General features: G+C 43.1%; 1 protein-coding gene across 4 annotated transcripts in view; it reads right to left on the reverse strand.

The window, feature by feature from the left end:
- Positions 1–15,855, reverse strand: part of LIAS (lipoic acid synthetase) — a 37,828-nt gene that overhangs the window by 205 nt on the left and 21,768 nt on the right. For 3 of the 4 annotated variants that reach the window (XM_085863721.1, XM_085863722.1, XM_085863720.1), the window contains 3 exons: positions 3,314–3,459; positions 460–530; positions 245–356 (listed from right to left, as the gene is read on the reverse strand). In XM_085863721.1, the coding sequence (XP_085719847.1) occupies positions 245–356; positions 460–530; positions 3,314–3,459 (329 nt within the window). The remainder of the gene's footprint in view (positions 1–244; positions 357–459; positions 531–3,313; positions 3,460–15,855) is intronic. The other variant, XM_085863723.1, reaches the window with a different exon arrangement.

Consider the following 15,855-nt stretch of genomic DNA (forward strand, 5'->3'; position numbering starts at 1 on the left):
GAATGAAGTAGATAACTTTTTCTCAGCTGCCTCCAATCAAAAAACAATATATTCACAACTCTTCTATGCAAGTTAAGTGAACACAACTTCACTGGAGGGGAATGATTTGTGTGAACCTTTCGGCCAACTCAAAGCATCCTGTAAACATGAGTCTTATTCCTTTGTGCTTACAAAACATCATTGTCTAATTGAACTAGTATTTGGTTCTTTTAAATGTCAAAATAAACTCCACATGTATACACACCAGCTTTGTAGGAGGAGCGGACGAGAGGGCCACTAGCTGTGTAGAGGAATCCCATTTTTGTGCCCAGGTTTTCCCAGTGCAAAAACTTAGTTGGAGTCACATATTCTTCCACCTAACACCAGGACCAAAACAACAAGTAATGGTGGTTTCCCAGTACATTTCTAAACAACCTTGCAAACACTTGAGAAGTCGAGCTTTCACACAAACATACTTACCTTGAGATGCCGCCGAGTGGGTTGCATGTACTGTCCCAGAGTTAAGCAGTCCACGCCTGCGTCCCGTAGTTCTGGAATATAGAAACCGAAAGTTCGGATTAAAAATCCTTGCCCAAATTTGTTTCATTTAAGGGCATCTATCAAGTAAGCAAAAGGACAAAGGAAGTGGGTTCGGTCCTGCCACTCTGCATACATTGTGTACAACGCCCCATTTGAAAACCCCAGCAATTATGCAATACTGATTTCCAAAGTAGTCATTATTGCTATTTGATGACTACAAATAACAGCACCAGGGTCAAAACCCATGATATCCTCCCTCTCCCAGAGTGACCACACCTCAATTGACTTATTACAGCACGGCGACATCGCGCTGTTATATAATTGGCTATTCTGTCCTGTGTCTTCTGTCACACTTATTGGCTATTCTGTCCTGTGTCTTCTGTCACACTTATGGCCGTGTACATCCCTTTGATCTGAGGGCTATAAATAGAAATTTGTCCAACATCACAACTCTTCCCATCATGCATGCTAATTCACCATGTCTACATTTAAATTTTATAACTGCAAAATTGTTTCATCATCTACATTTAATTCATCTACATTTAAATTTTATAACTGCAAAATTGTTTCATCATTCTTAACCTAGACTTTTACTGCCCCCAGCCACGCGATATTGAAGTATTCGCTTCTTGTTTTCTTGTGAGATCTCATGAGATACACTCTTCAGAGCCACGATGACAGAGTGTATTTGAATGTGGAAACGAAGGAGAAAATTTGTGCATTGCAAAAATTGAATCAAAGTAGCAACAATGAATGTGAGAACTATCCGTCTACCTGGAACAAGGGAAGAGCTTGCGTACAACTTTAAAGAACAAAACATTGACATACTTCACATTCAAGAACATGGAATAGTGCACTACGAACCAATTAAATATGAAAATATTACATCTCGGGTTTGCTGGACACTGCTACTGCCGAGGCCGAAGCAGGGCAGACCAGCTCTCACCTACATCAGCATGCTAAAGGATATCGGCTTGGAGACGGAGGAAGCTGCACACAGCAATGCTTCATCCATCCATTGGGACCATACTCTGTGCAGAGCGTTGGTGCTGCCTAAGCAGTCTCCTTTAGTATTGCGCACAATCCTGGACAGGTCATCACTCTGACACAGGATACCAGCAAGCTGGCACTCATTTTGCCGACCTTGGAAAGATGACAGGCAGAGTCAACCCCACCTGATATCAATTCAACAGCCAAGTGGGATTTGAACTCAGGATCATAGGATCCCAAGGCCACCACTTTAACCATTAAGCAAACACCAGGCATTCGTGTCTCATGTTGATTATTTTTTTACCATCAAAGTACACTTGTTTTTCAGTGTACAAGATTCTCCCCAAGGTGATGGAAGATACGGTGCCAGTATTTTGACATATATACCTGGGGAGAAGGGTGTTTGGGGAAGGGGCTTTCAGCTCATTATCCATTGATGCCACATCTGTAAGTTATTTTGATTCGGGGCGAGTGCTTGCTTTGTCATTTACTTTATTCTTTCTGCATAATCATTTGATGGGTGCGCCTCAACCTATCAGCAGTTTGACAGTATTTCATCTTTAATCACATTTAGGAAGATTCTTACAGCCAGCTTATCTCAACTGCTTTAGTACAGGGTGTTCCAGATGAGATGCCATGATTTTACATAAGAGGAACTATAAATGACAACTGGTACCACGATACAGAACAAAGTCGAAAGTTGTTTCCTCTAAGGATACCGTTACGATTGAGCGTAGCACAACTTAGTATCCGTAGAGTTCGGCTCCAACTCCATCCAATATAGTTTGGGGGACAATTTGTAGAAATTCTGCATAGTGATCTCATCATTAAAGTTCAGTCTTCTTCTAATATTCTTTTCAAGGTGAAATGTCAATAGTTTGCACACACTTGCTGCTCAATGCTTCAGTCAGCACAGTGGCATTGTACTATTTCCTGCTTAAAATGTATGTCACTGCCAAAATAGTAGAAAATCCCTACACTTCCCACCTGAAGCAAGGTTGAAATATGGCAAAAGGTTCCACTCGGAATGACCCAATATCAAATTTTTTTATCAATTTTTTTTTCTTCCCGTTTCGACCCCTGTAATCCCATGTCCATGCCTGGTATTGGCTTTAACGGTTAAAGTGACTGCCTTAAGTTCTTAGGGTCTTGAGTTTGAGCCCCTGTCGTGTCATTGAAATAACATCAGGTGGGTTGACTCAGCCTGTCATCCTTCCGAGGTCTGCAAAATGTACCAGTTTATTGGGGTAGTAAGCCATTTGAGTATCCTGGGTCAGGGTGGCGACCCGTTCGGGGTTGTACTCCGCCAAATGAAACTGCCTCGGTAGCCTTATGCACCTCACGGCATGAGAGGAATTAACCCCCCCCCCAATTCTCCACACCCTGGGGCATGAACCGGAGGTGAAATAAATTTTTTTTACATAATTCATGCGTTCCCCAATGTTGATTGCATGTACAAAGTTTCATCAAAAATGATACTGATGATCAAAAATGATCATTTTAAAATGATACTGATGCTACCCTTGCACCTTCAGGCCATGTGGTGACCGTAACTACCATGTTTGCATTTCTGCACAACTGTTTAGAAGATAGCGTGAAGGTCAGACAGACAGACAGACTGAGCCGATTATAATATACTCCAGGTTTTTTTCAAAAAGTGTGGGGATAGTAATGAAGTTGCATCCTGTTGAGAGAAACACAAAATAAAGGAAATGGGAGCGATATATCCTAATATCGGAATGTAAGAAATTTTAAATTGTCCCAATTTCACAACCAGTTCGATTCAGAGAAGATTACATTTTACCTTTCATCGTGCTCTCCACCTGCTCATCAGTCTCTCCCAGGCCCAACATGAGCGATGTCTTGGTGATCATAGTCGGATGCACTGCTTTAGCATGTTTCAGCACTGCCAGTGACTGATGAAAGTTGGCCCTGGGATCTCGAGCCTTTCTATTCAGGGAAAAATATATGATTAAAATCGCACGACGTATTGTCGCACGACCATGCCTTGAAAACCCCAGCAGAACAAAAACAATCCTGTAACATGATCATGTAATGCGTAAGATATTTTACAAGTGGTAAGAGAACTGCTTGCAATAATGGGGAATATATATATATATATATATATATATATATGGTTGACTCAGCCTGTCATCCTTCCAAGGTCGGCAAAGTGAGTACCAGTGTACTGGGCCGGTGTATACCCCGGTTAAAATAGGTGTACCATATCCCTGTGTCCTAAGAGGCGACCAGGGTTGCGTCAGGAAGGGCATCCGGCGTAAAACATGTGCCAAATCACTATGCGGATCATACGGATGATCCGCTGTGGCGACCCCTAACGGGAGCAGCCGAAAGAAGAAGAAGAAGAGAAGAAGATATATATATATATATATATATATATATATATATATATATATATATATATATATATATATATATATATATATATATATATATATATATATATATATATATATATATATATATCTTGTACTGTTGACCCAACATGGTTTTGATAAATAATTGCAATATATATATATATATATATATATATATATATATATATATATATATATATATATATATATATATATATATATATATATATATATATATATATATATATATATATATATATATATATATATATATATATATATATATATATATATATAAATATATATATATATATATATATATATATATATATATATATATATATATATATATATATATATATATATATATATATATATATATATATATATATATATATATATATATATATATATATATATATATATATATATATATATATATATATATATATATATATATATATATATATATATATATATATATATATATATATATATATATATATATATATATATATATATATTGCAATTATTTATCAAAACCATGTTGGGTCAACAGTACAAGAGGTTTGATATTTTCCTGTGTCCTAAGACAGCAAAATATTGGTAGAATGGTAACATCATATTTATGGCCGAAAGAATGGCCGAAAGAAGAAGAAGAAGAGAAGAAGATATCTATATATATATATATATATATATATATATATATATATATATATATATATATATATATATATATATATATATATATATATATATATATATCTTGTACTGTTGACCCAACATGGTTTTGATAAATAATTGCAATATATATATATATATATATATATATATATATATATATATATATATATATATATATATATATATATATATATATATATATATATATATAAATATATATATATATATATATATATATATATATATATATATATATATATATTGCAATTATTTATCAAAACCATGTTGGGTCAACAGTACAAGAGGTTTGATATTTTCCTGTGTCCTAAGACAGCAAAATATTGGTAGAATGGTAACATCATATTTATTTGCAAAAGTTAAAAACCATACAACGTACCAGTTGGAGGAAACAACTTTGGGAGAGAATGACACCTTCCTCTATTTAATTGGCCATTTGGAACCTATCCCTGTTTGCTCTCATTAGTATCTTGTTTTCTCTCTGGTTGTATCTCATTCTTCCCTCTTCTCTCCATTCCTCTCTCCCTTCTTTTCCTAACTTGTCTCTTTTACAATTTTCCTCCCCCCCACTCCCAACCTCACCTCGATGACAACAAACGTTTTATGACCATTTATAGTATTCTTTCATACGGATCCATTGCATCAGTTTTGTGTGAACCCAAACATTACATACCTTTGTCATTTTCAATCCATGACTTTTTAGTACATTCTCCTTTTCATACTTTGACCTTTAATGCATTTGTTATAGACTGTGGGCCTTTTAAAAAAAATTCTGTGACCCACCTCTATTATCTACCTGCAATTTTGCCCAAATGTAGTGAAAAAATTACTGAGAAAGAATTCATAACTAGTCAGTGCAAAAAGTTGCACATTAGTTATGCGAATTAGAAAAAAAGTATTTCAAAAGATAGCACCACCTTGTGTTCATTGGTGTATAGCTGTGTATTACTCTGGGAATTTTGTGTCTGCAGACTTTTTAATGGATAAGGAGATTGATAGAGGTTCCACGTGACACATACACACTATAATTATAAAAAGAAAAGAATAAATAAATAAAACTGACAATGTAAATATTTGAGATTAATTTATTTAGCCATGTCATTCCAATGATGACCAAGCTTACAAGTGTGTAGTTTTGACACGAGTGAAGATGGCCATTTGAATTCTTACATTCTCTAATATTATCAAACCATCAATGAAATAATTCATTTTTGGACTAAACTGAAATTCGAAGCATCTTAAATTTGCTTCCAAATGTTGACATGGGCTGTCTACATGAAATGCTACATCATCATGAATTTCCTGGTATCGCTGCAGCAGTGCTGCTGCATACTTACAAACATGTGTTGTGATATCGTCAAATCAGATCTGGCCAACTTTGCAAATGACTTTTGTCTTCAAATTTTTTTTTAAGGTCTACAATCTACTTTTAACGGTCGACAAATCTTTTTATGTTCAACAGTGAAAAAGTTAATTATCATCTTATATATTATTTCCGAGTTTGTGGTTTCGTGTCGCGCTATCTTCGACTTTGTTCTGCGCTCGAGTAACGTGATATTCGGCTTCCATTATCTCAAAGACCATATGCGGTGCATGGTACAAAAAAAAGTAAATAAAATGGTTCTGAAACAGTGAAATCGTATTCCACTTACTGCATTAAAGTAAAATTACTACTGATACTCTGCATCAGTTCCTTTCTCAAACACACCCACCCCAACATGTCGCGCAGAGCGCCGGTTATGCTAGTCATTCATTCCTTTACAGTTTACACTTTAGAAAAAATGTAGTTACGAAATGGATATGGATAGTCTACACAAACTAAATACACTGATTGCATTCAGCAAACTTACTATCACAGAGATTTTCTTCAGATGTATTCGCAGAAAAAAAAATGTACATGCATTCACATTAACAATATGGAAGACATGTAACAACATTGAGTTCTTGCAATACAGTGCATGTAGCAATTATTTAAATGAAAGGAAATAAATGAATACATTACAGCATGTGTCTTAACCCCACATATGTACACATATTCAATAGCAATTTGCCACTTCACTTTTTCACTTACTTAATCTACTCATCACCCGAGTCTTCCTCATCGAAATTTGACTCATTGCAGTGGAGTTTCTGCAGTCAATGCACTTGCAAAGATCAGTAAAGGAACACCATGATGGTGACAAGAACATCATCCTTTCTTCTCACAGCTAGTTTTCTTGCATGAAGTAATAAAAAATAATAATACCATTCCTTTCGTGCCATAATACACATAGGGTTGCCGAGGCAGTTTCATTGGCAAGGAGTACAGTCCTGGATGAGTCGACAATTCGACGCAAGTTTCCCCCGAATGGTTATTTCCCCAGTGCACTGGTACTCATTTTCCTACCCTCGGAAGGATAACAGGCTGAGTCAATCCCATCTGGTGTTAATTCAACTGTCGACAGGGGCTTGAACTCAGGACCCTAAGGTCCCAAGCCAGCCATCTTAACTGCGAAGCCAACACCAGGCTCTCTTGCATAAGCAGTATGTTAAATCGAGCAAACTGCTTGGAGCAGGAGGCAGATCACTCCAGTTGATGTCCAATTCATGATTCAAATACTTTCCATCCATGGCCCTTTGGACTATGGATTTGTGGGAACTGTTCCAGACCTTGAGTGTACAGCGGCCTGGTAATTCCTGGGAACATAATTTAACTTTACATATATTTTGTATCTTCAACACCAACAACCATCACGAGGTCCAGTGCCTACTTCAATTCAATATTCATCCATTGGGACCATACTCTGTGCAGAGCGGTGGTGCTGCCTCAGCAGTCTCCTTGGCTATTGGACACAATCCTGGAACATGACTCGAGCATTAGATGGAACATGCATGTTCTCCTCTACAACGCATTGCAATGCCGTGCAAGCGAAGTAAACTTCAACTTATAGCTAGCGATTATTTCGTCATGCACAGTGCACGTCATGAACAAGTTTGGCTGTGTATGGAGTGGTTTGGTACCTAAAGCACGATTAGAAGGATTCAGTCGATAATTCATGAAATTAATGGAAACCCCTCCTACTCGGTCCTTCAGCTTCTACGTGTTCATCATTATTGACTGTTTGTGCTGCGACCTTGATTTCAGGACTTCATGTTACTTCTTACCACTTGGCAGCACATTCTTGAAACTTCTGAGCACTTTTCTCACAAAAGAGAATAACTCTACTGTGCCTTTTCATGACATACATGCAGCACGACCCTGAAAATCCTCCTTCAGAATCCTCAGCTGCACTAACATCCGAGGACATGTATGTCACTCGTGACAGTCAGGTCTGCAACGAAGCATGCGATTGGTTGTGTTCGCATCAGTGCTCGTAGCGCAAGTCAAACGTGTTGTGATTGGACAATATTTATTTAATACGTTGTCACATTTTCGGATGTTTTTTTCCATATTTTGAAAAAAAAATAATGTGCATATTTTGTGCTTGACGAGTTTCAGCTATTAGTTCTGCAATATTTTTAAACAACATATCACAGAAACAGGTAGATACGCGACATCGATCAGGTAAACAGGTAGAAAACAAAATGGAGGCTCGGCCCATGGCCTATTACAGCTTCACCTTCCGATCTTCAGTGCACATGACCATGCCAACCAAGTCTTCTCTAATTCTTCACTGGTATTGATTTTGATTGATTGATTTAATCGGTTTTCTTGATATTTTTATTGCGGTCACCAGCCGAATTGCAAAAATATTGTTATAGTTGTGGGGGTAGATGGAAGAATTTAATAGGGAATATAGCATTGTGTCGAGTTGCTTGGTCCGTGGACGTGTAGAAGGCATTTTGTTGTATTTAAGTAGGGAACCTGTGAGCTTAAGTGTTGCGTGTCACCACACGAGGGGGTGGTGTCTTGTTAATTAGCCGAAGGAGTAAGAATAAGTTCCCCAGTATGTAATCACCCCTCTGTGACTCTTCCCTATGTCTTTATAACCAAAACCATGGAGGAGGAGCAAGCCGGCGTGCCGAGCAGGCGGAGGCCCTGCCTTCCCAGGTTTCGTGGGAGCAGGCCACGCCCCGGAGGCGGAGGAAGATATAGGCGTGATCAAAGAGGAAGGTTGGTTGTGCATTATAGGAGGCCTACTAAATAGGACGAGAGATTGACAGAACTTACGCACGAGGTCGGTGTGAGGAACGCACGAGGCAGAGTTGATTCAGAAGAGAATCAGAGGTGGGAGTTCAGGGCTTGTGCATTTTTGGAGAGCCGTGATCAAAATGGAGGCACGAGGTACATGGTTTGGAGAAGCGAGAGTGGAGGGTGAGCGCACACCGAGGACGACGACATAACCATTGAATTTGTGTTGAAGCAAGACGCTGGCCTTTGGCTCTTGGTTGAGTCATGAGAAACGGATCCCGAGCCTCGTGTATGTCATAAGCAGCTGCACTGGAGCTCTGAACCTTAGTGATGAGTGCCGCTCGCGGAGTGCATGGCGCACGTTTGTCCTGCTACAAGAGAAGTGACAGCGCCATTTGCACGCGTATGCACATGCTGGTGGAAATGCCTCGATTCCAAGTTCCAAAAAGACCAGCTCTGGGCCAAGCTAAGTACAAGAATAGTTCAAAGGAAGGGTATTTATTTTTATTTTGTGTTCTCTGTCTGTATTTGAGTCTGTGTGAGAGGCGCCTCGACTGGAGGATTTATTTACTTTTTTATCATTTCCTCCTGAATTATTGTCCTTTGTAAATATTTGCTTATGTTCATTAAATGTGTTCATTTTAAGAAACTGGATTCGTGTATTCGTAGTGGGGTTCGAGGATAACACCCCCCTGTTCCCCCCCCCCCGCCCCGGGCATCCGTTTCATTCCCCTTTGAGCACGTGTTAAAATCTCTGTGGGTTAGCATGTCCGCCTCCGATTAATAAGGAACGGCGTGGCCGTCCTGGCGCTGTCGGTGATAACCGCCCGTCACCACAATTTTGGTCGGGGGGGAGGGGGGGTGGGGGTTAACCTGGGCCGGCCATCCCTGTGACAATATTTACAATAAAATATGAGTTACAAAAAATGAATTGAAACGATATTCAATACAATTCTTATCATACATAGCAATGGGAATGCATAAAAATAATTCTCATGAGTTATTCAGAAGTCTGACAAGATAAGGCACTGAACTTCTGCATCTGAGTTCCCTGTACCAGTCACTATGGCATCGTTGCTGTTACTCAGACTGCTTTGGTGGCAGCCATTGTGGGAATCTCTCACAAACCGACTTCGCAAATTTAGAACATAGTTCAACGTGTCGATAACTCAGTCTGTAGGGTAAGCACCTGAAGAGCATTGTCATACGATTCGTACTGGTCTTGGAGAATTATCCTCAAAGCACGTTTTTGAATTTGTTCAAGAGTATTTGACTGGTGCATAGTCAGAGCGAAATGCCTTACTGGTGAACATACTCAAGAAGTGGTCTCATGTACCACTTGCACACCATTATCAGGTCATCCTTCAAGACACCAAAGCAATTCAGGAAGTGAAGACCATACATCTTGCGTGAAGCTTTGGTTGCAATGTACTGGACATGTTCATTCCATTGGAGATCCTTCTGGATTATTACGCCAAGAAGTTTGATGCTATCGCAGTACTGGAGCTGCATACCATCGATTTCCACTGGACCTTGGGCAGGTGGATTGCATGCAAATCAGACACTCATGAGTTGGCACTTCACTGGATTCAGTCACATATTTGACTGCTGGCACCATTCCTATATAGATTCCACCATGTCCGGGATGACACTGGGTGATGTGATGCAGCGACTCTCTGGAGTGGTCAAGTCGTCTATGTATTTCCTTCGAGGGACGAGGGCTTGGTCAAGTGCATCATAAATAAGTGCTAGGAAGATCAGAGGTCTTAATTGAATCCCTTTTGGGTCCCCTGCTACGGGGGTGTGTTCCAGACAACTGACCTTTGGAACGCACCTGTTGGCTTTGCTCAGACAAAAAGCTACACATTCAAGGGATCAAATGTGGTCTTTCTCCAAGTTCATGCAGCCTTCTGATGGCAATGTTGCGATCGACAAGGTCAAAGGCCTTAGAAAAATCTGTGAATACAAAAGTCGACACCGTTCTTGGTTTGTCTACTTGCATTTGAAGATAGTTCAAGAGATCTACTAAGTAGTGAGCAGGTGAGACACTTTCACAGTTTCCGAACTGTTGTGGATCGATGTTAGGTCGAATGTCTGATAACAGCCATCTATACACAAACAACTCTGCGAGTTTGGCAAAATAGTTTGTGAGCAAGACGGGCCTCAATTTGTTAATTTGAGGTGCTGTGGTTTTGGGAATGGGTACCACAATCAATTGTTTCTACTGGAAAGGTACAGTTGTTGATCTTGCAAAGAGGTGGGCTAAACTCCAGTCAAAATTCCCAAAGCAATTTTGCCAAGATACCATCAGGACCTGGGCTTTTCCCAACTTGTGTTTTGAATCCCTTCCTGATTTCTAAGAACGGCATTCTTTCTTTCAGAGACAATCCATTCATCCACCGTATCATTCTCATCTCTGTTCCTTCCATTATTTTTACATCCTCGTTCCACAGTGCCCACGTTTCACTGCCATATATCAACCCCCCACCCCAACCTCCGTTTGTGTTTTTTTTTTTTTTAATAATAAAAAGGTTAATTTTAACAAGAGGGGCTAAAAGTTGGGTGTTTCTTGTGTTTTATCAAATTTTGCACTCTTTTTAGGCATCATTTTCTTTTAAAAAGAACTCGAACAATGCTTGGGCTTATAACATAGCATATATATATATATATATATATATATATATATATATATATATATTTTGTTACGAATTTCACCCGCCCGGCGTGCGATCGGCCATGTAACTCCAATCGCGACGCGTCGCCCACCGGAACGGACAATTCAGTCGTGACCCTCTTGGAACTATCGCCAAGGAGCCAGTCACGGGTGGGGGTTTAACCTCACCACAACCCAGTCCGCATTCTACCCGCGTGAAATAGGGTGAATCGCCAAAAGTCGATATACCTAAGTACTCGCACGGGTAACCTACCGAGGGGTTGTACCATGCCACAGGTCGACTCCAGACACGAACCGCTTAAGCGGCTCGTTCCGTGCTACAGGGATAACCGAGCGGAGTTATCGTCGACCTTGACGGTTCAGATTGGTTACCAGGTGTTTTAAACCCACTATCAATCCCTTACGTGATGCAAGATGGAGATTCAACAAAGGAAAGGACGAAGCGAAACGGGGGGACAGTTCAACAAGCGAGCACTTTATTTCACACACGTAAGCAGGCAAATAGGAACAAAGGAAAGCACTACGACCGAATAAAAGGGCAATTATTTACAGCACAGTTACTAATACAGGTTTTACTTGTCGGACTGGCGCCACAAACACACATACAAAAGCCCGAAAAGAAAAGAAAAGAAGTGACTTCCCTCATGGACCGTTGAGTCCTCCTCTCCTACTACCGTCAGCGCGGTCGCGCCTGGTTCCGGCCTCCCACGCGGCCGGCGAACCCTCTCCGGCACCCCTCGTCCGGACGCGCAGGTCCACCACAGGCCGCACTGCGGCGCCTCCCGTCCGCATCTCCACCAACAGGCCGCGCCGGGCCACGAGCACGGGAACGAGAGAGGAGGAAGGGAGAGCTTTGGAGAGCGAGACCGAGCCTTTTTGGAGAGAGATCGAACCTTTTTCAGAGAGAGCTACAGCCAACATGAGCCACGATCAGAGGGCTGAGCCTCGCGTCCGTTTGCCTTTTGTAAGGCGGGGCTCCGCCCTTCGCCGCGCGGGGCTCCGCCCCTTTCGTGGCTCCACCTCCCTTCGAGGCGTTTCCAGAAGGCGCCTCGAAGGGGCGTGTGCCCCCACTCTGACCGCCTCACGCCGGGCCTCCACCAATGGGGAGGGAGCTGTCCTGCCCCCCTTCCCGTGCCAGCCTTGGCACCGCAAAGGGGTGTGCAAACCCACGCACAAGCGCAGGTTTCTTTTTGCCGTTGTCGTTGGTTGGTTTGAGGTTGTTGGATCCAAAATAAAGATAGAGAAAGAAAAATGGCTAACAAAGCGTGGCAACCCGGATGAATCACACATATTCCCACTAAACAACAGGTGTGGACTAACTACACATGAACTTAGCGTCATAACTGATCTAAGAACCCTTTATGGTGTATTGCGAATTTCCACAGTCGTAACTATATATATATATATAGATATACAGTCATGCGCCACTTAACGACGGGGTTATGTTCTGAGAAAGGCATCGTTAACAGATGTCGTCGTTGTGCGAACATCATTTTTTTTTTTGTTTTCGTTTTCGAACATCGTACTGACACAAACCTCCACACCGAGGCTATATGGTGTAGCCTATTGCTCCTCGGATACAAAACTGTACAGCATGTTACTGTACTGAATACTGACGGCAATTGTAACACACATCCAAGAGAGACGGAAGACATTAGTTTTACCTTTGTGCTGTTCATGACGGCCATCGGTGTTGTTAGCAGCAGCTTACAATCTCCTCTCGCATCGATTATAGAAAGGTGAATAATTAGCGTTTGGATTTTATATATACGTAATCATTGCATCGATGTTATAATTTACAAATGAAGAAACGAGCACCTGTCAATTGTGATATATATATATATATATATATATATATATATATATATATATATATATATATATATATATATATATATATATATATATATATATATATATATATATATATATATATATATATATTCGGAACAGTGCGATTGTTTTAATAACATAAAAAGCTGCACTAAAAATAAATTTGTGTTTTCATGTCGACGAAGAACAACAATTTATTCGCGGAATTCTTCAATTCAAAGGTAATTTACTTGCTCGAAGGTAAACGTGCAAACATTGGTTCAGTTTGAAAGCCGATTTCCTTGAATCCCGATTTAGCACTGTGGTGTAGCCATGCCCACGGGGAGGGGCATGATGATGATGCATGATGGGTGTGATGGTGGAGGAGTGGCCGTGGGGGTTCGGCAAGGGATATGAGGTGTGCACGCCGTCTGAGGCGTCGTAGTAATGCTGGAGTCGGCCGGCTCGTGAGTGTACCGCGTACGGAATAAAGGAGAGCCGCGGGCACAGTACGCCCGCGCTCGCACTCGTGCAACACAGCCCGGCTCGACTGTTCCTCCGCTTCGTGTCTGCCTGCTAAGCATCTCCCAATTCAGTACAGTACAGTTGGCGACGAGGATCTTCGAATCGGCGTGTGTAAGGGCGGCAAATGACCCGTGCGGTTCCAGCCTACGGAGCCAAAGGTCTCGCCGGCGCGAACATGGCAAAGGGTCGGTGCATGGCAAACGTACGCGTGCCCGCCTTCGTCGGAATCTACTTCGGCCACGTCGAGTGGGCAACGTTCGTTCATTTGGTTCATTTTCTTGTTCGTTTTGTCGAGGATACGCGTTTCGGCTCGAACGCGGCGTTGGACGTCGCGCAAGCTCTGGAGAATATCCGAGGTCTCGATGGTCGGGACACAGCAGATGGTCTAGGGGTCATCGCAATGGGCCAGGCACGCACGGCCATGCGCACGGTCTGCGGCGCGGGTCGTGGGCGAGCGTGGCAATGCAATCACTCGGACGGCGGTCTGGGCTCTCGAGGTCGTCTACGGTGTGTGGGCCGAGGGTCATCGCCCATTGTTGCGTTCATAGATGGCGGTGTGCGAGGCGATCCTTCCGTCCCGCGTCGAAACCTGCTTGCAATTGATCCGGAAATGGCAAGATCAGTGGCAGGGGAGGGGGAAGTGAGCGAGGCACGGATCGGGTGTCGAATTGAGTCCACTCGTGCTGGCCGCGCATCGCATTCGGCTGTGCCGTGCAAATTCACGGCAGAGGAGCATCCGGCACGGTTCAGAGATCATTTTATTTCTGGTCTGCGAGCAGCCATTGACATTGTCTGCGAGCAGCCATTGACCGACATCACATTCGACTCGGCGATCGCGACTGTTTCATCTGTCGAGCAGACACCGGTGACCGCGCAAGTCCGCGCGATGGCTCAAGTGCCGCAGGGTGCTCGCACGCCTAGCGGTGCGGGACGAGAGCGCGCACCGCAGCACGGTCGCACCGGGAGCGAAGGGGCACCGCAGCACAGTCGCACCGGGAGCGAAGGGGCACCGCAGCACGATCGCACCGGGAGCGAAGGGGCACCGCAGCAGGGCCCCAGTGACCTGGAGATCAGCCTGCAGCCAGGGCATGATGATGCCGGCGAGCCGGAGCAGGAGCCGGGCTCGGCGAGCCGGACCCGTTTGGGTCGGAACGGGTTCCGGTTCGTGCCTCCAGATGTGCCAGTGCTCTCTTCGAGACCTTCGTCGAATACCGAGGGCGAGGCGCTGGCGGCGGGGGCCGCGTCGATGCAGCGGGAGCCACCGTTCGTTGCTGCCTGCGGCGATGATGTGCGCTCCAGGAGCGGCGAGAGCCATATCAGCTCTCGCGATGAGTTCCCGCGCTTCGTTCGCGATGAGTTCCCGCGCTGTGGCAAGGTTCGGGAGGCAATGCGCATCGGTGTGGTTCAGGCAGCTTCAACAGGTGGCGGTGCGCCCGTGGCGTTAAAGGGAGTCGCGAGTCGCAGCATCAAGTCGACAACCAAGGAGCGGACTCGTGATGCGGGTTGTGGGTTGTTGTTCATGGCATATGTGTTTTTCCTTGCTCTATTGATGCAGTTTAACGTTGTTGAAATAAATGCCAGCAGTTCTCGTGTAAAAGTGGATGTGGCGGAGATCATTAAATGGGAATTGGATTATGATCAATGTGATGTAGGGGCTTCAGGGGCGGTGGTGGCAAATGGAAAGGTTGAGTTAGCCGTCCACTGTCCCGGGCCGCAGGTAATTGCTTTGTCTTGTACTGGGATTTTATCAAAAAAGCGCGCTGTACGGAAAAATGAATTCGCAATGGTTCGAATGTTATTCCTATTGATTTATAACGAGCTTATGGTTGAAGTGTGGTTTAAATGGAATTACTACCGTCTAACTGCCGTGTGGGTCTCGGAGATCGACTCGGAGCCGGGACTCGTGCGTTGGTCGGCGTTACCCCCACCTCTGCTTTCAGCGAGGTCAGACGTGCCTGGCGCCTGGTGCGTGGCTCTCTGGCTGCGCTCAAGGCCGTTTTGGCCATGCGGTGGAATCTCAACTGATTATGGTGCGTGAGGGTTGGGGAGTGTTTGTTGCTTCCAGCCAAGGGTGCTGTTCAGCGCCCCCACCAAGGTCGGTTGGGTCTGGCGGTGGCGACGCGGGTTCCAGACAGCGGGGGTCC

The sequence above is a fragment of the Eptatretus burgeri genome, chromosome 18 (genome assembly GCF_056783735.1).
Source record: "Eptatretus burgeri isolate ZD-2024b chromosome 18, Ebu_testis_v1, whole genome shotgun sequence".
Taxonomy (NCBI): Eukaryota; Metazoa; Chordata; class Myxini; order Myxiniformes; family Myxinidae; genus Eptatretus; species Eptatretus burgeri.